Source organism: Lissotriton vulgaris, chromosome 1_1 (assembly GCF_964263255.1).
Source record: "Lissotriton vulgaris chromosome 1_1, aLisVul1.2, whole genome shotgun sequence".
NCBI classification, from domain to species: Eukaryota; Metazoa; Chordata; class Amphibia; order Caudata; family Salamandridae; genus Lissotriton; species Lissotriton vulgaris.
The window spans coordinates 1,482,582,799-1,482,605,683 of NC_141685.1; the positions used below are offsets into that span (position 1 = coordinate 1,482,582,799).

At 42.3% G+C, this 22,885-nt stretch overlaps 1 protein-coding gene across 2 annotated transcripts in view; it reads right to left on the reverse strand.

Moving 5' to 3' along the window:
• The window catches only part of ARMC10 (armadillo repeat containing 10), a 166,115-nt gene that overhangs the window by 73,185 nt on the left and 70,045 nt on the right, over nt 1–22,885 (reverse strand). The window contains exon 4 of one of the 2 annotated variants that reach the window (XM_086967344.1): nt 253–429. The exons of the other annotated variant lie outside the window; for it this stretch is intronic. Coding sequence (XP_086823470.1) covers nt 253–429 — 177 coding nt within the window. The remainder of the gene's footprint in view (nt 1–252; nt 430–22,885) is intronic. 2 annotated transcript variants of the gene reach the window in all.

Below are 22,885 nucleotides of genomic sequence, written 5' to 3' on the forward strand. Positions count from 1 at the left end.
GAGGGGCTATGATGGCTAAAGGGTTAGAAAGCTGCACATGTATAACGTTGCTTCTGACTGTGGAGCTGTGGGGGTAGGTGGGGTAAAGGCGCTGTGAAGTCAGTCCCACTGTTCTTACTACATTATTGTTATCATGGTAATCATCTCGAACAGGCACTAGAGTTCATATTCATAAAGAAAAATCCAGTAGCAGTATACATACAAAAGGTTTGAAAAAATTGGCGATTTAAGACTGAAATAGAAAATCTGTACCTGCGTCTTTTCATTTCCATGAGACCACAGACGAAGAAAGCAAGGTAAGGATTTTACTATCATGTCTTGGTACTCGTTTGTAACCGACATGTTAGTTAACACCCTAAGTGCAGCTAACTGCAGGTCAGAGTTCAGTGGAGCAACTTCAACAGCTGCACAAATAGGTTCAATATATATCTGAAAAAGAAAGAGCACTAATCAATGCAAAGTAACTTCCCTCACGTTTCAAGGTTCATCAGCAGAGTCCAGATAATGTACACAAAATGTTCCAGTAAATGGCATACATTTCAAATTATTTGGAAAAAAGATAGGACTGATAAGACCTAAATGGATGTGACATGATGCACCATTTAAAGTAATAGAAAATGTAATGTTCACTAAACCAAATGCATATTTTTTTACTGCAAACCAATTAACTTAGTATAACGATACACAGGAAACAGGCTCAATACTAGTAGGTAGAAATGGGGGGAAAAGTACTTTTTCCATCCATAATACACTTTATGCTTGGGGCGGTTATCTCCATGCAAACTCTATGTGAAGTGTGCCCTTGTGTACAAAAGTCACACAGGATATCTGCTCAATGTATTCAGTTGCCGTCTGCGTGAAAACTGAATTTGAGCTATGCCTTCAGATAAAACAAGCACTGGCAAAGCCAACAGGTCTTGCCTCTGTGAGAGCTGTGAGTTTCGTTTTTGTAGCTGAGTTTTACAGCACTGTGGTTGTACAGTATGTTTAAAGGTTTATTCTAAATTGCTATGAAACAGGCATTATTGTTGTGTAATTTATTAATGTAAGAGGGATGGTGGGAGCTTTGAATTAAAACGTAAAATAGAAGGGAAGTAGCAACCCGAACGGCTGTCTAAAAAAAGTATTATGATATAGTAAAAACTGCACTTTTTATGGGGAGTGCTTAATAGAGAGAATGGGATGGATAGTGGTAGGTAATAAGGAAGGTGGATAATGGGTAGTGTAATCGTAAATATGCATCATGTATAGTGAAAAGCACTGTTTAATTTTAATTTATGAAATATTCTAATTTAAATTGCTGGAATTTTTTGAGATTATGGTGCAAATTAACTAACGTGCACATGTAAAACAGATAAAAGAAATGTGCCCTCTAACACTGAAAGTGAAGATAGATGAGAAGCATATTTCCTTACCTCAACAGAAATGGCTGAAACAGAGCGTGTGTGTAACAGGCAAGCAGTACTCCTAATGTGGTAACATCATGTGTGCTTGAGCTAAGAATGAATACTACTTGATTTTAGAAGCATAGCAAGAAAGTGTGTTGTTGAAGCTTGTTTTTTGGCACAATAAAGTTGAAAATAAAACTTAGGTTGTGAGAGAGATGCAGTCACAAATATTGTTTAAAGCTGTCTGATATAACAAATGAAAGACAGCAATGTTTGAGGGAGCTAAAACTTAGGTTGTGGTTGTGGTGCAGTCACAAATATTGTTTAAGACTGTCTAACATACCAAATGAAAGGCAGCATTGTCTGACGTGGAATAAAGTTAAATTTAAAGCTGAATGTAAATGTTGCTCTCTTGGTTGTTTTTAGAGAACCCCTAAGCTAAAATAAGAGAAGGGTAACATGCCTTGCACACTTCCTGTGTTTGTGCAGTCAAAACTATTATTTAAAGATTTCTAACAAAATAATTAAAAGGCAGCTTGTTCGAGGGGAATAAACCTTATGTTGTGGTTGAGGTGTAGTCACAATTATTGTTTAAAGCGGTCTAACATGGGGGCATGGCCAAGCCAGCCAAGATGGCGGACGCACCTCTTTAGTGCTCCGATCGGCTGCCGACTCGAGCATGATATAGCCTAGCTAAAAATGCCTGAACCTCAGCGAAAATCAGCGCAATAATTATTGTTGACCGCAGTGCTCCCTGCGGCCCTCGAAATCACGGCCCGACCAACGTGAGCTCCGAGATATGGGACCGGCCTGCCACCTCCAGCACCAACTCAAAATGGCAACGCCCCTCGGCCAGCGCTGGAGGAATGGGTGAGGGGAGTCTTAACAAGCCCGGGATCCACTAAGCGAAGAGGCGACCTCAGCACCGCTGTGGAAGAGATACCCAGACGAGAATCCAAGACGCTTTGACACCGCAGTGAGTACACTCAAGGGTACTCTAAGGCCCGCATACATAGTCCTGTGACCCCGGTGCAATCCGAAGTCAAGCCAGAGAATTGCCCGATACATCGTGAGCCCCCGGGCTGTCAGAGTGCAGCGGACGACCCCCATTCTTTGATCAGCGTCAGGACCGGAGGCGCAGGGGGGATGAGACAGGAGGGACGCCCAGGGGGAGACTACAGTAGCGGTCCAGGACGGGAGAGGGAGCCTCCCCCAATAAAAAGAAGCGCTGACGTGTCCCTCGGTCCCGGACCAACCGAGGTCCCTACAGTGCCAAGAGCCTGAATTGATGGCCCCCGGCCCCGTATAAGACGGCGGGACTCGCCGACTGATGGCGACGCAGAGGGTGAGCACATGCGGGGGAAGGAGCATGAACCCTGAAGACGCTGTGGGGGAGAGGCCCCTCCTCCCGAGACACCACCATGACAGGGGAAGCGGATCCCCCGATCTCCCCTCTGCCCGGTCACGCGCTCCCAGACGGCTGCAGGCGCGGACCTCAGTTACAGAGTACAGGAAAGGCCTGAAGAGTCACACACCGATAGTGGCGGGATCCCGCAGTGCGCTCATGAATACTTGTGGAGTCATAAGACAGCGGGTGAGACCACAAGAAGAGTGTTAACGCCATCTGTACACTGACTCCCCCCTCACGCAGTATTTCGGAAGTCTGGAATACCTTGGCCCCGGCGGCGCGAGGAGAAAGCTGAGAGAGCCGGTACAGACCATTCCCTGATATTGACAGCAGTAGTCATTGCCAAAAATTGAGACTTCGCAGAGGTGTCTTCACGCTACTCAAAGAAAAAGAAGGATCCACTGAGAGAGAGGGGAGAGGCGGTCCGCGCTGCCATCTACAAGGCAGTCCCAAGCGCGCTGCACAGAGACTACAACGAGGGATAAACATCTGACCAGCACGAACATGGGGAGACAACGGATCACAGGCACAACGCCAGGCCCAACGACAGGGAGACAGTCCTCCCCATGCCCCTAGGAATTGAAGCACAACTGGGAGCCCCCGCAATCGGACTCCATGTCTGCCAAGCTTGACAAAGTCCTGGCAGCAATAGAACAGTCCTGAGTGACCATGGAGTGCAAGTTCGGCAAACTCGCCACGGACCTCAACCTGTTACGAGATGACCATCGAAAATTGGCAGATAGAGTAGAGAAAGGACATTACAGACCGTGGAACCACAAATCCAGTCACATCAGGAGGCCATCAAAGATCTACAGTCCAAAGTGAAATTCCTGGAAGATAAGACAGACGACCTGGAAGGACGCTCTCGCCGGAGCAACATCCAGGTTCTCTGTCGGAGGGGGTGGACCCCATATGGTACATAGAAGCATGGATCAAAACTTTCACCCAAGCGCAGGACCTATCACCATTCTTCTCGGTAGAGAGGGCACACAGGGCTCCGGCCCGGAAGCCTCTTCCAGGTTCTCCACCCAGACCGTATCTGCTCAAATTGCTTCACTATCAGGACAGAGATACAGTGCTATGAGCAGCCAGGCAAGCGAGAACCCTCAGAGTGGAGGACAAACAGGTGATGCTATTCCTGGACTACTCTCAAGTAGTTCAAAGACAACAAGCTACGTTCCTCGCAGTAAAACGCACCTTACGTCAAAACAACATACAATATGCACTCCTATTCCCGGCCCGTCTTAAGATCATTCATGGAGGATCCACGCACTTCTTCGCGGATCCGGCCGAAGCAAGGAACTGGGTGGAACAACACATAGGAGAGCCGGTCGACCGAAAAGCCACGCAAAATCAACGATCCCCCAATGAGAGGCGACAACAGCCTAAACCGATCACTCTCATGCAACTGACCCATACATCGGTCTCTTACACCAGGAGCTCCCCCGACATGGAACAAATAATAGCAGAGCGCAGAAGGGCCCTGCAGGCAGCGGCAGTGACCCGGCAGACAGGGGCCAGTTCGGAAGGAGAACGAGGCCCGCATCTCTTCACGTCAGAAGAGGAACTCAGTGATGCACATACCTCCCGAGAGGGCTCGGTCACACCACCGCTGGTGACCCCACAAACGGCTGATACACTGATATAATGAACATGATGAAATCGGATGATACAGGAGGAACAGGAGGGGGGAGGGGGCCCCCCATCCCAGTCCACACCATCTGACCCACAGACACATGCCAGATGCAAGAGGTCACAGCACAACAGTAACCAGAACGTTCCACGACGTCGCCAGTCGCCGAACGTCACGAAAAGCAGAGAAGAAGAACGGTCATCAGCAAGCATACACACTTCTGAAACATGGAGTGGGCAGCTATGGCACTGAACCCCAGTGACGAAGCCTAACCACGCCCCTCACGTAACGAACTAAAGACAGTACGAGATGTACAGTTTGGACTTGTTGTTTTGAGCAATAGGCCCCTTAAGTTGGGAAAGTTTTCAGAAGTTTGATTTCAGGTTCCCCCTTTTAACCCACCTCCGTAGAACCCCTGTGGGAGTGAACGGTCAGGACAATATAGAGGGTGTGGATGGTGGATGTGCGGCAGGAGGGGACACAAGGTCAGGATGGAACAGTGTAGAAGGGACATCTATATAAGCAACTGCAGACATGACCACGAGAATCCCTAATACGGACATCAAATTTATCACGCTAAATGTGCGGGTAATGCATACGGCGAGCAAACGCTATGCAGTTCATGCCTACGTAAAGAGCCAACAGGCACACATAGCCCTCCTGCAAGAGACTCATCTGACAGCGACATAGGTAGAACGCCTACGCAAAAAATGGAGGGATACCATCTGTGCCACAGGGTACTCGGGGTTCGCCAGGGAGAGTCTAGTCTGGATCAGGCCGGGAACTCTCTTTAAAGAACAGACACAAGTATTAGATAAGCGAGGGCTTATTAGATGGGTAACCCTTGCTAATAGGGAGTATATATGCCCCTAATGAAGAGCAGGCCAAATTTTGGAGTCGCCTTACAAGAACATTATCTCATCACACACTCATCCCGTGGATACTCGGCGGCGATTACAACTGCGTCTTAGACACTAACCTGGACAGATCCCACCCCCACCAGCACATTCTCCAATATACAAGCAAACCGACCTCTTCAACATATGGGTGTAACACTGGGCGTTGACGGAGACGTGGAGAGCACGACACACCACCACCAAACAATACTCTTTTCACTCAACCTCCCACAACCTACGGTGCGTCTTGATAGATTTTTAAGTTCTACTGCCCTACTCCTCAGAGTACAACACTCAGATTATCTAGGAAGGGTGCTATCGGATCATGATGCACACACACTGACCATCAGATGAAAACCACCTCACCCCCCCCCCATACCCACCTGGAAGTTACAGCGAGAGTGCCTCACAGACCAGGTGTTCAGGCAGGAACACGGGGAACATATTTAGGAACACTTCACATTAAACGCGGGAACGGCAACTTCGAGTGGGATGCCTGAAAGGTTGTAGCGAGGGGGCATTGCATATCACAAATAGTACAGGTGCATAGAATACTAGAGAAGGCACTACAAGGGGCATAGCACGCATTAGCAAACCTCTTGAAAAAAAAAAGGACAGAGGTGAGGCCACCCCAGAACAAGTGGCCAGGGCCAAGACAACTCATGCGGAAACACTGAGAGACCTCCGCAAATATAATTTTAGGGTATATGCCACCAGGGTACATCCGGAGGGCAACAGGGGAGGGACGCTCCTGGCCTGGCTCGCCAGACAGGACCCAGAGGTGAAACCAATCACGGAGGTAAGAGATCAGACAGGTACGCTCCAATATTCACAACCCGAGATTTTACACGTCTTCCATACTTATTATTCCAACATTTATCAATCCCCAGGACAAGGTGACCTCCAAGCAACCACTAAATATCTACACTCATTACCACTACCCCAGGTCCCACAAGCGGATAAAAAAAATGTTGGAGAAGAGGATTAAATCCGCAGATGTAACTTAAGTGATTAGGGCGCTAGCGCGAATCAAAGCCCCAGGAATGGATGGCCTTCCACTTGAATATTATAGCACATTCTCAGCCCAATTGATCCCACACATGGTCACCATGTACAACAACGCACTAGATAGATTGGAACTACCAGGATCCCTTAGGGAATCGACCATAGTCACATTTCTAAAAGCGCAGAGAGACCAAACGCTCCCCTCATCATACTGACCGATTACCCTGCTCAACGCGGACTGCAAGATACTAGGCAAAATACTAGCAGAAAGATTCGCCCAAATCCTGACACCTTTGGTCCATCCGGACCAATGCGGTTTCGTCCCACGACGTAACACATCGCAAACATTTCGCAGACTATTCCACGTACAGGACAAATCAAGGATGCAGTTCCCCAATGCGGCGTGCCTAATATTAGATCTCGAAAAGGCATTTGATGTGCACCTGTGGCCATATTTTATTCGTAGGTCCTCAGAAAAATCAACATCGGACCGGACCTGCTAGCATACACAAAGCTCCTTTACACAAGCCTCACCTCTCGAGTCAGAATAGGCAAATACATCTCCATGCGCCTGAGACGGAAGGGAAGGAATGGGGAATTCCACTAGCGGACACAATTCACTGTGCGTCTTTATATAGATGACATATTGATCTATGTTCGCAACGCCACTCGAGACCTATCATCTATCTGTAGGGCACTCAAAGACTTCGCGGACGCCTCAGGCCTTAAAGGTAAGTGGGAGAAATCCACAATATACCCGTTGAACCCTCACTTTGCCCAATTTGAAGTACAGATTGGATCTCAGTCACTTGCGTGGAACGCTGAGGCGCCCAGATATCTGGGAGTGAGGTTGCACCACACCCCCGAGGATTTATATGATGGGAACCATCGTAAGGCGTTAGTGGGGATTCGATTGGCGGTGAGATTCTGAAAAACATTGCCCCTAGCCCCCACAGGACGAGTGGCGCTAGCGAACATGATAATGGTCCCCCAGCTATTATATAATTTCACTACCCTCCCAGTTATACCACCACAATCCTTCTTTAAGGAATTGGATAGTCTCCTTACTGAGCTGATCTTGGGGGGAAGTCGAAGTTGACACAGGGTTGCGCTATCAACATTATACTTGCCCACGGCGGAAGGGGGACTGGGAGCACCATCATTTGAGCCATACTTCCTGGTGGCCCAGCTCCAGTGCCTGAAGTAATGGACAGCAGGGTGCCACACAAGGGAGACCACCACCGTGGAAGGCCACACACCACTGCCGGAACTCCATAGATTGTTGCTACCAGGCACTAGACACGTGCGCACTCGATCGCTACAGGTGTCTATAGCCCGCACCTGCATAATGAGAATACATTGCATGTCTAAGGGTAGGTCCCCATACTCACCCCTGCTGCCACTGGTGGGATTCCCTAAAGAAGAGAAATACTACACAGCAGGTGCCCTCCAGGTATGGACTGACCTGGCACTCACAGAGGTAGAGTCCCTGTTTAAGGAGGGCCAGCTCAAAACGTATGCCCAGATGATTGAACAATACAATCTCCCGCCCGGGCAATTTTTAATGTGCAGACAGCTTATAGATAGTAGCCGTCTGTACAGGAACCCCAATGTAGGAGAACCCCCGACGCACCCAGTGATACATACCATTTTGCACATGGGAGTGGGGCGACATCTGGTCATTTGGCTCTATAAAGATGTGCGGGAACTGATCCTCCCCTCCCTTCAGCCCTTGCGTCAAAAATGGGAAACGGACATAGAAAGGGTAGTTAATGACAAAGAATGGAATACAGCCTTAGAGTACCCCAAAAAGGTTTCCAGGAATGCGCGATTTCGGAACATACAGTTCAATATTCTCCACAGAGCTTATCTCACGCCGCGCCGGCTCCATAAGTTCTGCCCAGACACACACTTTGCATGCCCGTGATGTAAAACCCCTGAAGCGGACTTCAAACACATTTGCTGGGACTGCCCCACCCTTCACGATTACTGGGACTTGGTTCATAGGATACTCAGGGCAACAACAAACATCACGACTATGTCCACATGGGAAGCATGTGCCCCCGGGATCTTCCGTAGGCGGAAGACCGGAAAAATACAGTGCCGCTTTATGTAGCGAAAAGGGGATAGGCATGCACTGGAGATCCCCCACGGGATCCACTGAAAAAGAATGGATAGGAGCTATGAAAAAATGGGGGGAAAGCAGAGGAAGAGACACTCGGGGAGGAAGAACTAAAGGGAACCCGCAAACATCCTATTTCCTCAGAAGGGGCGCAATTATTGCATACGTTTGGACACACTACCATGCCTTCACACCTTACTAATGGAATGATATCATCTACACGATCGATTCTATTGATGCCTGGCTAGAAAGCTCCCTCCCCTTTCTTCTCTCCATAGTTTACCCCCACAGTTGAAAGTTCGTAAATTTGTGTTGGCGGACACCTCCACCAATGATTTATTGGGAACGCATATAGGCAAGAATAGGCATGACAACATCGGGTAGTCCACACAACAGCGAAAAACGCATGTACGCCCATGGGCGGCAAGCTCCATCTGACCAAGACACAGAATTGCTGACGAGGTAAGAACAGCGTGCAGACTACAACAAAATGCACGTAGGCACAGACTAAACAGGTAACATATTGTGAAACAGCCAAATGTACGTTGATGATCAAGAGTACTTTGTACTTCTTGTAACTATGTTTTAAAGTATTGAACTGATGTACAGAGTCGAAAAGCCATAACAAATGTAAAAACCCAATAAACAAATTTAAACAAAAAAATAATAATGCTGTCTAACATAACAAATGAAATGCATCATTTTCTGAGGTGGAATAAAGGTAAATTTAAAGCTAAATGTATATGGTGCCCTCTTGCCTTCGTCACTTTTTGGACACCCATAAGCTAATAAGCTAAAATAAGTAAAGGGTTAACATTTTCCTTGTACACATCTTATGTTAGTGTTCAAGGTGGAATAAGAGTAAACAAACAAGCCCTCACCTACAAGGTCCATTCCACTTGAGAGAAGAAATTGTGCTTCCCATACTGCTTTTACTTGCATTGTGGAGGGGAGGCTTTGATTATTCAGATTTTTTTTACATGTGCACATTAACTCATTTCACCACAATCACAAGGAATTGTGGCGCCCCTGCGACCAGAATGGGGGTCCCCAGCTTCAAAGGCCTCAGCTCCAAAACCCTCAGCTCTGCACATAAAACACATAGCAACATGGGCCTCCCTATCTGCAGATCAGCAGTCTTTGAGCTGTGGAACCCGTAAAAGTCCTGTAAAAAATTGAAGAGTGTGTTGGAAACAAACACTCACGTCCAAGGTACCCTCGCAGTCACTCAAACACAAACCCAGGCAATGAAAATTGTTTAAAACAATACCCCTGATTTTGAGGAAATAGGTTAATCTCCCTATGCGTGAAAATTAAATTAAAAAAAAGACATTTGGCTAACAATCCTATCACATAAAGAAAACAATTGTGCCATGTCTTAGTGAAAATAAACTTGTGAGAAGAAAGCACTTGTCACGACAAAAGCGGATAACATCTGTGGTCAAAAACATCAATTCAAAGGAGAAAATGGCTTCTTTGTTGTTTGTGTGGCACAGTAAAACATATCTACAAATGGTAAGGGATTCAACAAGAACAGGGAAGAAGAAAAACAAGCACAATAAACCCAGTCATTCCTTTTACAGTAATCGGAGCATTGCTGTGAGGCCCTATACTAAGGACAAAAGCAAGGTTTGTTTGCTTAAGCTGTTTCGGTTTTAGATTGCGGTACTTCAGACACAAAGAGGGGTGGAAAGGAACAGTAAAGGGAGAGATGGGGAGTGAATGGGAGCAGGCGAATGGGGACTTCACCACAGTAAAAGGAAAACGTTTAAAGAAGTTCATGATGGGTGAGCTAGATGTCTTACCGCTTTAAAAAGCAAAAACACATTGCCTTGCTTTGCAGACATAAAGCAAAGATGTATGAAAATAAATGACTGTTTTAAAGCTTACAAAATGCAACACATACTGCAGTATAAAGAAAAATACTAAAATATGTTTATCATAAAACACGTGCTACCTTACAGTTAGAAAGCCAAGAAATTAAAAACCATAATGGACATTATTTCAGAGCTTACAAATGGCTACACACGCTGTCTCTTTAAACAAACCACAATGAATCAATTAAAATGCAAGATGTTATAAAGATTTAATGAAAAAGTGACACAAGCTGCCTTGCAGATGAAAAGCAAAGAAATAACTTTAAAAAAGCTGAAGCACGCTACCCCTATAAACGAAAATACGTTAACTCATTGATAACGCAAGATGTTATAATTATTATTAAAAAAGACTACACACAGCCTTTCAGAAATAGCTTGAAAAAAGCGACACGTGCTGCCTAAAGACAAAATGCAAATAATAATAAAAAGGCGTCTGAGGTTTTAGAGTTCAAATCTATTCTATTGTATTTCAGTAGAGCAACACAACAGAATACAATCAACCATAGGCAGTTAACTGCACCGTGGAGGTACAGCACTTCAAACAGCAGCAAAACCAGCTAAACCAAGTATAGCAGGTGTAGGTCCTGATGACAAGTTAATTTGTTAAATTCAGCAGAAGGGATATATATATATCACAGCTCCTTTTTCATTTTTTTTCTTAAAGAAAAGCAGCACTCACAGGGCAGTTGATTAAAATGTATTAGCAAAGCAACAGAGGCATCGGCGAAGGCGCAAGATGAAACACATCTGTTGCGTTGCTAATACATTTTATTCAACTGCCCCCGTGAGTGCTGCTTTTCTTTAAGAAAGAAAAAGGAGGTGTGAAAATTTTTGCGGATGCACCACTGAGATTTCAGCACTTGTCCGCAAGTGCTCCGTGTATGGGGTCTTGGAGCGAAAATATATATTTTACCTACTGGCAGTCGCCAGTAAGTAGTTATAGTTAGGAACAAGTTTCCTTAGGAAGAACATTTTTTGTTTTGCTTATCACTTTGGCGTTGTTTGATGAATCTTCATGACATTTTCCAAACTAATTCTTTGTTCATATCAGCTCCTATGTTGAAAGTTTGGGGGTGATTCGACAAGGGGGGGGCAAAGAAAAAAGGGGATCCCAAAACGCGTTTTCTCCATGTTAATTTCCATAGGAAACTTTAAACAAGGCTACAGGTTGAACGGGTGAACGGAATTACCACAAATTTGGCAGGGAGAAGGGTCTGGGTCTAGAAAGCACGCTTGTGTTTATTTGGTGTAAATCCGTTCAGTAGTTTTTGAGAAATATCGAAATTTACAGATATCGATATTTGGGAATTCTGCCATCTGATTGGCTGAGGTGTTGTGAGCACGAGCTTGCTGCTTATTGGTTGCGAGCGCTGCGAGCGGTTGCAACTAGGAAGTGTTGTAAGTGTTGGCCACCATTTTGTGATTCCCTTGAAGCGAGTAAGGGGAAAAAAGGGCAAAAAAAGTAGGAAAGAGGAGGGTAGGAGCACTGTAACCTCTGTGGGGTGTTTAGGGTGTGCTATAGAGGGGGTGCGAAGCGAAGTATTCACCCCTACCGGTGTGAAAGTGCTGGGCTACAGAAATTAAGTGAGGTATTGCCTAGAGTCTGATGCTGCTAAGGTGAGCTGCTGCGGGACTCGGGGATTAAAGCATGAGCCCAAACTGTGTGTCCTACCCTGTGAAGTCATGTGCCATGGCCGCTGCACCACACCTGTGGAAGTAGTGTCAGCATGTCTTTATACCTACTAGGACGAACTACTGACCTGTACTGGTCTGAAAGTCCTGGGGTACGGAAAATATGTGAGGTATTGTCTAGAGTCTCGAGCTGCTAAGCTGAGCTGCTGCCGAACTCGGGGATGAAAGCATGAGTCCAAACTGTGTGTCATATGCTGTGAAGTCATGTCCTCTGCCCGCTGTGCTACATCTGTCCAAGTAGTGTCAGCATGCAGTTATACCTACTCGGAGGAACTTTTGTTTCGAACATTGTAACTTGTGTATGGTGCTTAGGGGGTGTTATACAGGGAGTGCAAAGGTAAATTTGCACGTAAAGTGCAGAATACTCACTCCTAGGGATCTGATGGTGCTGGGGGCGTGAGCTGAGCTGCTGCCGGACTCGGGGATAAAGCCTCTGAACTACTGACCCCTATCGTGAACTTTTATCCTGCACGTGCCGTTAAATTTTCGAGAAAATGTTGCAGACCTATATCGTTAGGTTAAAAGAATTTGAGGAACTTTTAACCTGCAGGTGTCGTAGAATGTTCCAGGAAGCTTGGTGATAAAATAGGTTGAACTTCTGTATGTGGCGCGGAATATGAAGAAGCGTTTCGTATGGAAAATTCAAAAATAACCAATGGAGATAAGTTTTGGAATGTCGTTGAAGGAATTAAGTATTCTGATTTGGAGTGACTGAGAAATTGTGCCATTACCGGTTCCATTCTTGATGAAAGTGGTGCATTACATGTACTGTGTGACAAAGAATGAATTCCATGCGTGTGTGACATTTGCAATCTGTATACCAACTACAAAGGTGAGGTAGAAATGAACAAGGTGTGTTATGTGTTCTGTAGTAGTGATTAAGTGTTTGAGGTGATATTTGTAAGTTTAAAAGTATTTTTTATTTCAAAATAATATACTGTTAGTAAAGTGTGGTGTTTTATATTGGTTATAAAATATGCATAAAGTTTGACCTGTTGTTAAATAAGTACTTTATATATGTTTAGGAATTTTTCACAAGTTTAGTATTTTGTCATCTACAAAGGACTGTATGGTTTTGAAAATGAGGTACAGCGTTAATTTGGGTTTGCTAATGTATTCAGGCGAGATAAGCAAAATGTCCCAAGTTTGCAAATTATACTTTTTATGGGAATAGTGGGGTGGGGGGGGTAGGAGATGTATGTGTTATTAAGTTAAAAGCGATACAACTAAAGCCAGAAATGTTATGTGGACAGGTTGTGGTCTCATTTTTGACAGTGAGAGGTAAACTGAATATAAGTCGAGGTAGGTTGTTGTACTGTGAGGCTGTCTACAGTGTTTGGAGATTACATGGAGAGGAGGTGGAGATAGTAAAAGTGATATGTTCCTTTTTTTATGTAAGCATAGTTTGAATCATTTGATCATAGGTTGAGATAGAATATGAACATACTTTCTGGTTTGCATTTGGGTATAGTTAATAGTTTTAGTAGTTTCTGACTAGTGAATAATAAAAAGGTAGATATACTAAAATATATGGTAGTAAACGTATGAATGATTGTCTGTTTTTATGAAATAGAAGTGGTTGGGGAGTGTTTCTTTAGACGAGATGTTTTATAAATGTGTGAGAGATAAAAAAGAAATGAAAATTTGCGGTATATTTTCAGTATGACTTTCTTGACATTAGTAAACTACATGTGATTATAAGTGATACTATTTGTCAGGCTGTGTCCCTGTGCTGAATATACGTAGGTGTTTAAGTGGTCTGGGTTTTTAGCGGTGCTCAGCTTTACTATCCCTTTTGAGACACTTATCAATTTTTTCATTGCATTTAATGTCCTTAATATACATATAGTAAAGGGACGGTATATCAAAAGTTTGGAAATTACAACTTTGTTTACTCTCTTCATCCCCTGCAATACACTCTACAAAGTGTTTAAATGACTTTAGTAACATATAGATGGCTAGCTAGTAAAGGTGGTGTAGTGCCACTGGGCCCATTTCTAAACTGTGCTATGGGATGGTTTATGTTTTAGCCGCCAATTTGCATATTTAAATTATTTTTGTTGATAAGTGTTCTGGCGGACACCTGTTAAAATTAAGCCTGTGTATGGGTATAGTGGCGCTACTAGTAATGGTGGGGGTTTCTGTTTGATTTCGTACGGTTAAGCAAGGGTGGGGGTGGGGGAGGTGGGTATGTTGGTGACTTTAGTAACGTGCAGATGACTAGCTACTAAAGGTGATGTAGTACCACTGGGACCATTTATAAAGTGCCCTATGGCATGGTATATGTTTTACCCGCAAATTTGCATGTTTTAATACGTTTTGCTGAGGAGCGTTTCGGAAGACATCTGTTGAAATTAAGCCTCTGTATGGCTATAGTGGCGCTTCCAGGTTTGCTGGGGCTCTTTGTTTTAGTGCGTAAAGTTAAGCAAGGGAAGGTGTGGAGGTGGTGTAGTGGTACTGCGACTATTTATAAACCATCTTATGGTATGGTGTATGTTTTAGTTGCAAAATTGCAGGTTTTAATACCTTTTGTTGGTGAGCCTTCCGGCAGACACCTGTTGCAATTAAGTCTATGTATGGCTATAGTGGCGCTAATGGGAGTGCTGGGGGGGGGGGGAGGTGGGTATGTTGCTGATTAGAACATGCACATTTGTAACATGCACATGTATAGCTAGTAAAGGTGAAGTAGTGCCACTGGGTCCATTTATAAACCGCTCTACGGCATGGTATATGTTTTATCCGGACCTTTGCATGTTTTAATACCTTTTGTTGCTGAGCGTTCCGGCAGACACTTGTTGAAATTAAGTTCCTGTATTGCTATAGTGGTTCTAACAGGTTTGCTGGGGCTTTTTCTTTGATTTCGTAAGGTTAAGCAATGATGGGGAAGAGGGCGGTCTAGTGGCAGTGGGCCCATTTATGAACTGCTTTATGGTATGGTATATGTTTTACTCGCAAATTTGCATGTTTTAATATCTTTTGGTGAGGAGTGTTCCAGCAGACAGGTACGCAAATCCCACAACATTTCTGTGGATAACTAATCTTCGTGCTGATAGACACTCTTGCACTGTGGTAGAAGGCTGCCAGCGTTGATGGCAAATCATGAAACTGGGTGCCATTGTAGATTTAAATGGACCATTTCTTTGTTACTATGGTGTAGTCAGGGCTTTAAGTGGGGAAAAAAACTGGTGGTGCTCTGAAAGAGGCAGGGCAAACCTCTTAAAGGGATGTGGGCTATCCAAGTAGGGGTGTGGTCTAAATCAAGATAAGTAGCATTGTGTGCTTAAGAAAATCCCCTCCAATTATCCTACTTTCGGAAAACACATTCTTTAAAGGATTTCCCTTCCTCCTACAACGTGGCTCACCTAGCATGATGTCTCCACTTCTCAGTTGTGAACAAAATGAGCATGCGTACATCGATGTGCATGCTCTCACTGCAGTCCAATAAAAAAAAAAAAAAGAAATCTGACTATCTGTGCGAGGGCCGAAAATAGAGCCCAATAGAGACCCATTTCGAAGCTCCGTGAAAATGGCTACCGGTCCTCGGGCCCGGCCCACTTAAAGCCCAGCATCCATCCATCCTGAGCACTGCGCCATCCAACCATCTTTTAATTGATCCATACATTCCTACGTACATACATCTGTCCCTGCACTTATCTTAAGCTTCTATCAGCCCACTCGCCTATGGTAAGCACTGTGCCATCCATGCAGCCATACGCCCATATATCCATAAATACATCTGTGCCAGAACCAATCCTAAGCATCTATCAGCCCAGCCGTCTATCCTAAGTACTGGTCCAAGAATGCATTCATCCAGCCATCCATCCATATATCCATCCATCCATCCATTCATCTAGCTATCCATTCATCCATCTGGCCATGCATCCACTCTCCATTTATTCAACCATCTGTCCTTATTTCTGAGCACCTTCCGTCCGATCCTAAATACTGCGTATTATACTCATCCACCCAGACTCTTGAGGGGTCGAAAAGGCTGGCGATAAGCATTAACAGGTAGATGTTTCTGATAAAGAACAAGAACGCTTTGAGTTGGCCTTTGTGGAGCATAGTTCACCACCCTTCTCTGGTGGTGTTTTAAACAAAGGTTGATCCAGTGAAAGAAATGTAAATCAGCTTTTCAGTGTAAGACGTTAATTTAGAAAGATAACATTTTGTCCAGTTCTATATAGGAACACTGGCTTAAATTGGCCGTGACTGACAGATAGTGAATACCTGTAGTTCTTACATTTTAGAGAGTATACCAGACAGCTAATTTGGGGTGGGGAGAACCTGCACTTCTATATTTCCATGTAAAGCACAGTATAGAAATATAAAGGTAATTCCAAAGCTACTATCTTCATATTAAAGAGGGGGTGTGAGAACTAAGTGAGCCAGGCAAAGTGTGTGTTTTCGTAGCACTAAAACAAGACACTGTGAAAGGTCAGAGCAGGGTCGTGCTGGAATTGGCTGCCTGTGGTCGTCTCCAGAGGCACAACCAGAGTGAAATGTCGGGGGAGGCTAATTCTTTCAGCAATAGGCAGAGTGGGGATGTAGGGGCTCTAAAAAGGGGTGAAAAAGAACAGAGCCTCATTTACAAGCAACTGGCCTTTTGAAGACCTTTGAAGTACTCGGGTGCGGCTATGTGTGTGCGCCCGGGAAGCGCTCTCAGGGAGTCCGGGGCAATGCGCGTTGAACGCCTGGTGGTCTCTCTGCAAATCACCCCACGATGATGTTGCTCCTGCGCTGCAAAAAGAGAAGGGAAATCCTGAGAGAAAATGGCTCTATTTAAAGGGTTTCCCTTCTCCCACAATACGACTCGCCTGGCATGATGTCTCCACTTCTCAGTAGTGAGCAATGTGCATGTTCTTACAGTCTCACTGCAGTGCAATAAAAAAAAAAAACTACGGAGTACCTTTGCGAGGCCCGAAAATAGAGCCCCATAGAGACCCGTTTCGAGGCCTCCATAAATAAACTGCAGGTGCTCAGACCCCCACAGACCCCTCCCCCTTAAAGCCCTGGGTGCAGTGTTATGTTTGCAAAGTTGTAGATAAAATTGTTAGGCTAATAAAGGTAATTTCTGTGTGTGCTGTTTGGTTGATAATATCATCCTAAGTACATAGATTACAATTTTTTTAAATACTATCTATAACGTTGTCTGCGGTGGGTTGCAGAGGGAGTGCTGTGGGGTGGTGGAGTGGGGTGGAGAGGTGAAAAGTATGAGGTAGTGCAGTAACATATACATTTTAAAGATGTATGTCAATAATTAAATAAATACTTGCTGTATGTTCTATGGCATTACCCGTCATCCTACTGCTCCCCTGTCCATCATGTTGCAGCAGTGCCTCTGAAAGCCATCAGTAGAACTTATGTAATTGTATGTTATTATTTTAACATATTGAACAGATGTAAAAAATAATTGAATCTATTTTTTTGTTTTTCAGATTTTTTTTCTCGTTTGGATTAAAATTTGAAAATGCCTAGAAGAACTGAAAAAAAGGAAAGAATAAAAATATATATATTTGCACACAAGGAAAGATTTTCAATTAGAAAAAAATGAGTAGTACACAAACAGTTTCTTCTAGTAAAAACACTAGACAATTTCAGAAAAAAATATTACGAACATTTAATGAAAAAAGCTTCACACAAAGCAAAAAGAAGAATTTTTCAAGTAAGGAGAAGCAGACTTCAATTTCAAATACCAGGAAAAGGAAACATGGTAAAGAAACAGTATCTGTTACTCGGAGACAAAAGCAATTTTAAGAAATTCGTCAGAGACTTTCTCGATCTAGAGTGATTCAGAATTTTAATGAAAACATGTTGCAAATATAAAAAGAAAGTGCTGCAATTCAAAGAGAAGCAGCATATTGAAAGTATAGTGGATACTGCTTTCAATTTAAAACAGAAGTTATTCATTCTGATTTTTAAGAGAATCAAAGTGTTGGATAAAATAGACAAAGTGTTGAAAGACAAAAAATAAGAAAAACACGTGAACAGAACTAACTTTTGCAAAATCTTTAGTGAACATTCGAAACATACTTCTACTAGTGAGCCTTTTTTTAATGAGGAAAGTTACTTCAAGGAAAATAGTTTACCATTTGCAGTTGATACTGGAGGTCGTTGCTACGAAGTTCAGGATGGTTGTCCTCTTCCAAAGGAGGAAATGGTTGGTAAAAGTGAAGAAGAGTTAATAGCTGAAGAAATGCAAGGGAAACGTCCACAAGCTCCTGTGTATAAGTGGGGTTGTAGCAGTATTTGTAGTATTCAACAGGAATCTATTGATATAATGTGAAATTTGCTACGAGAATATACACAGAAAAATATTAAACTGAAGATTATGTTGTTACAAGGCCTAGATCCATGTAATGTAAGAAAATATATTGAGAAGCATTGGCATTCTCTGGCTTGTCTTTCAAGAAAAGTATGTAAAATAGTTTTTCATTACTTGAGGGTGTTAGCAGTACACCATTCGTAAATGCGGACGTTTGTAAGGAAACTGTACTGTGTAAAAAGTCCTGCATTATGTTTAAGTGAACTGAATACATGTTTTTTACATGGTTCTTTATCAGATGTTCAAAAAAAGTGTGATGATATTGAAATGCGATATTATGGTTCAGAAGAGCAGTCCATAGAAAGTGAAAGTTTGACAATTACAGATGTTGGAGGAGATGGGAAAGTGATTAGCACTGATCAGTTTGAAGAAGAAATTGGAAAGTTTAATGTAGTGTGCTCTGAAATACCTAACTATGTTTGTGTTTGTTGTCGACGTACTCATTATAAAAGTCAAACTAGGAATGTTGATTTTTATTTGAAAAGTGAAAAGGAGAACAATGGTAAGTGGGAAGAATTTGCAACTTACTTGTTGGTGGAAGGTCGATTTGAGTTAGGTCATGATCAATGTATATGTAAATATTGTTACAACAAATTAGAAGAGAACAAAATGCAGTACATAATAACTTAGAATTAGTAGCTATTCCGGAGAAACTGGCAGAATTGAATACATATGAGTCGGTTCTAATTCAATCTGTCCATCCTTTTCAAACTATAATTCGGATGAAACAGTATTGTCTTTCATCGAACAGTATGTGACATGTGAGATTCCAAGAGAAGAAGGAGATAGAATCTTCAGACAGCAAGTTTTACGTTTCTAAAGTCACAGTTGTGGAAAGTATTGCAGAAGAAAATACAAGTCTAAAGGAAAATTTTACACCAAATGTCTGTTTGGATTTCCCCGTCCAGCCATTTGTAAAGGAACAGTAAATTCTTTTTTTCTTCTGTAAGGCACACAATAACTCAGAAATCTCCAAAGAATACCTACAACTTAAAAAGAACAGAAGTGTCAAAGTATATCAATGACTACAATCCAGTCATTTAAAAAAATGCGGAATGTGAAATGGACATCCAGTATGTTGCAGATAACTCAATTGCTGTTGCATGTTATGTTACATAGTACAAAAAAACCCCAGAAAAAACAGATGAAACAAATGTGGGAAGAAATTGCACAAGAGAAAAGCCTTAGCAGAAAAATGGCACAGCTTTACTTTGAAAATGCTTTCCCACCGAGAAATTGGAACCTATGAATGTTCAGACCGTTTGTGCTGTTCAAGTTAATATTCAAAGTCACAAGGAATTATTTGGGTAAGTTTAGGTCTTGCCTGCAAATGAAATAGAGTGTTGAAATCATTTGAAGAAATTGAACAATTAGCAGTAAATGAACCAGACAGTACAGCCATTCTTAAAACTAATATGTTGGACACATACTATCCGAAAAGGAGTTTACATCTGGAACAGCTATGTCAAAAGAAATGTTAAACAGAATTTTGAAGAAGGAAAATATGCAGTAGTTGGATGTCATGGTTGTTTAGTAAAACATGCAAAGGGCAACCTTATAAACCACATGAAACTTAGTTGTGAAACTCCAGATAAATGAAAATTTTACTATTTAGCACTTCTGCAACAGTTTAAACATTGGCGTAGCGAAAGTGAATTACTTGGAGACTTTGACTGCTACGAAGATTATTTTAATGCATGTAAAGATAGCATTGCATGTACAATTTTCCCTACAAATTTTAAAATGTTGAATAATGAAGTTGAACAGGAAAAGACTATTAAAGCTGAAATAGCTAATGAAAGTTCTCAAGATAGTCAAAGTAGTGGACCATGTAGTCAAGATCCTCCTTGACAACCAATACTCGAAAATGAAGCAGCGATTGCTATGCATGGAGTCGAAATTGCAATGCAACAAGCACATGAGGAGAATATTACATCAGAAAACTTAGAAGAACAAGTAAATGTTGAACAGAAAGAAATATATGTACAAGTGAGAGACCGGATAGAACATGGTTTGTTGCATGAAAAAAAAGAATGTGTGTGTTCATCTTTTAAACCTCTTCTGATGTACATCAGTGGTCAAGCTGGGACAGGTAAATGTAAAAAGTTAAAATGTTAAAGTTTTGACCAGTTATCTTCAAAAAACGACTGGTTCACATTTATGTTTTGTGGTAACAGCTCCAACTGAATTAGCTGCACACAATGTTAAAGGAGTTACTTTGTATGGATTATTGTTGTTACCAGTTGAGCATGATAATAAATTAGAATATCAGAAGTAGTCTGGAGAAGCTTCTTATGAAGTGTCAAGAGTGCTGAAGAAAATGAAACTTTTAATTATTGATGAGGTGAGCATGGTCTCAAACTTAATGCTTGCTTTTGTACACTTAAGAATGCAACAGGTATTAAAAACAGATTACGACATTCTCTTTAGAGGAAAACATTTAATTGTATTTGGAGATCTTCTACAACTAACTCCTGTAAAAGGAGAACCAGTGTTTAAAACTTTTCTCCATGAAGACACTAAGAAATCTTTGAGAAGTATTGGAAATGTGAATCTGTGGTTACATTTTGAATATAAAGAACTCACTCAGAATATGCGACAAGCAAGAGATGAAGATTATGCAAATATTCTAAAAGATGTAAGAATTGGTTTTCTAAGCAAACATGCTAAACAAGTTGTCTACTAAAGAACTTGTTTACAAATGAAAACACACCAGCAGAAGTAATGTACAAGAAAATGAAAGGACAAAATTCTATAGTTTACTTAATGCCTACAGTGGAAGAGTATTATACATTTAATAGAGAGATTATGAAATTCGAAAATCAAGAAATAGTTCACATTGAAGCTATTGATAAAATCGAGCATCAAGGAATAACAATTGTTCTTTTAGAAAAACTAGACTGAATTGGATTCATTGGAAAAGTCTGTATCAAAAACTGGCTTAGAAAAAAAATTAGATGTATGTTTAAACTTAAACTGTCGGGTAATTTTGAAGCGTAATCTGAATGTAGAAGAAGGTTTAGTAAATGGAGCAATGGGGAAAGTTGTTGATTTTGTGAAATATTAAAATAGAAATGGAATTGAATTCTTTAAAGTTAAATTTGATCAGATTACAGAGGTGAGACAGACTGCGCGTTCTGCTGCACGTTTTTTGCTTGTAAAAGACTTGTATGTTCATAGAAAACAGTTTCCCTTCTGTTTAACATATGCAATAACTATTCATAAATCTCAAGGTTTAACTATAGATAATGCTTTGGTAGATGTAGGAAGAACTGTGTTTAAAGAGGGAATGGTATATGTTGCATTATCTCGAGTTAGAACGTTGTCTGGTTTGTATTTAAGTGATTTTGATGAGATGAAGGTTAGTACTGATGTTCATTGGGTAAGAGAATATAATCGTTTGAGAAGGCTTTATGCTCCAAGTTTAGGTGAATATCCTATTTATGAGAAATGTTTTGTGTGTTGAAAATGCAAACATGTTGAAGAATCAACTATGGTTCAAAAGCAGAAACAAAATCAAGAGAAAAGAAAAGATGTAAAGAAGCAGAAAATACAAACAAGTGATGATGTTGTCGGATACCAATTAGAAAATGCTTCTGTTGTCAACTGCTATGGTAATGCTATTCTAAACGTTATATTTTATCTTGAAGATGTTTATCCCCCGACGCAGCCACATCTCCGGCCACCTGAAGGACCTACACTGGCTCCCCGTCAACAAGAGGATCACGTTCAGGCTCCTCGCCCACGCACACAAGTCTCTCCACGACCTGGGCCCCAAGTACCTCAACGACCGCCTGACCTTCTACACGCCCACCCGCCAGCTACGTTCTACAATCCTCGCCCTCGCCGCCGTACCACGCATCCGAAGAGCCACCGCCGGAGGCAGATCCTTCTCCTACCTGGCGGCCAAGACATGGAACTCCCTCCTCATCCTTCTTCGACTGACCCAGGACCATCTCGCCTTCAAGGAGACAACTCAAGACCTGGCTGTTCGAGCAATAGCGGACCCCTACCCCCAAGAGCCTTGAGACCCTGCCGGGTGAGTAATGCGCTATACAAATGTTATGATTGATTGATTTGGTGAAATTATGGAAAGTCAGGAAAAAAGATTATGTTCTGCACTTTGTACTTTATTTCAAGAATTGAGAACTGATAGAAGTAAGATCCATTCTGCTTCTGGTATTCGCTAACTGTTGGATACATGTACTGTATCTTTAACGTTCAATGCTAATATAAAGCAAGATGCACAAGATTTTCTGATAGTTATGCTTGGAGTACTAGAAGATGAAGGTATTCAGATTGAGAGTTTATTTAGACTCAGTTACAAATGGGAACATAAATGTAAACAGTGTTCATTAACTTCAAGCACTATAGTTGACAGAGAACTATTTTTATATTTAACAATACCGGATTGCAAATCTGTACCATTTTCCAAATTAGAAAAAGAAGATGATCACGAGATGAACTGTTCTCGTTGTAAATCAACAATGCTACCTAAATTATGCCTACAAAGATATGGAAAACATTTGATTATAATGC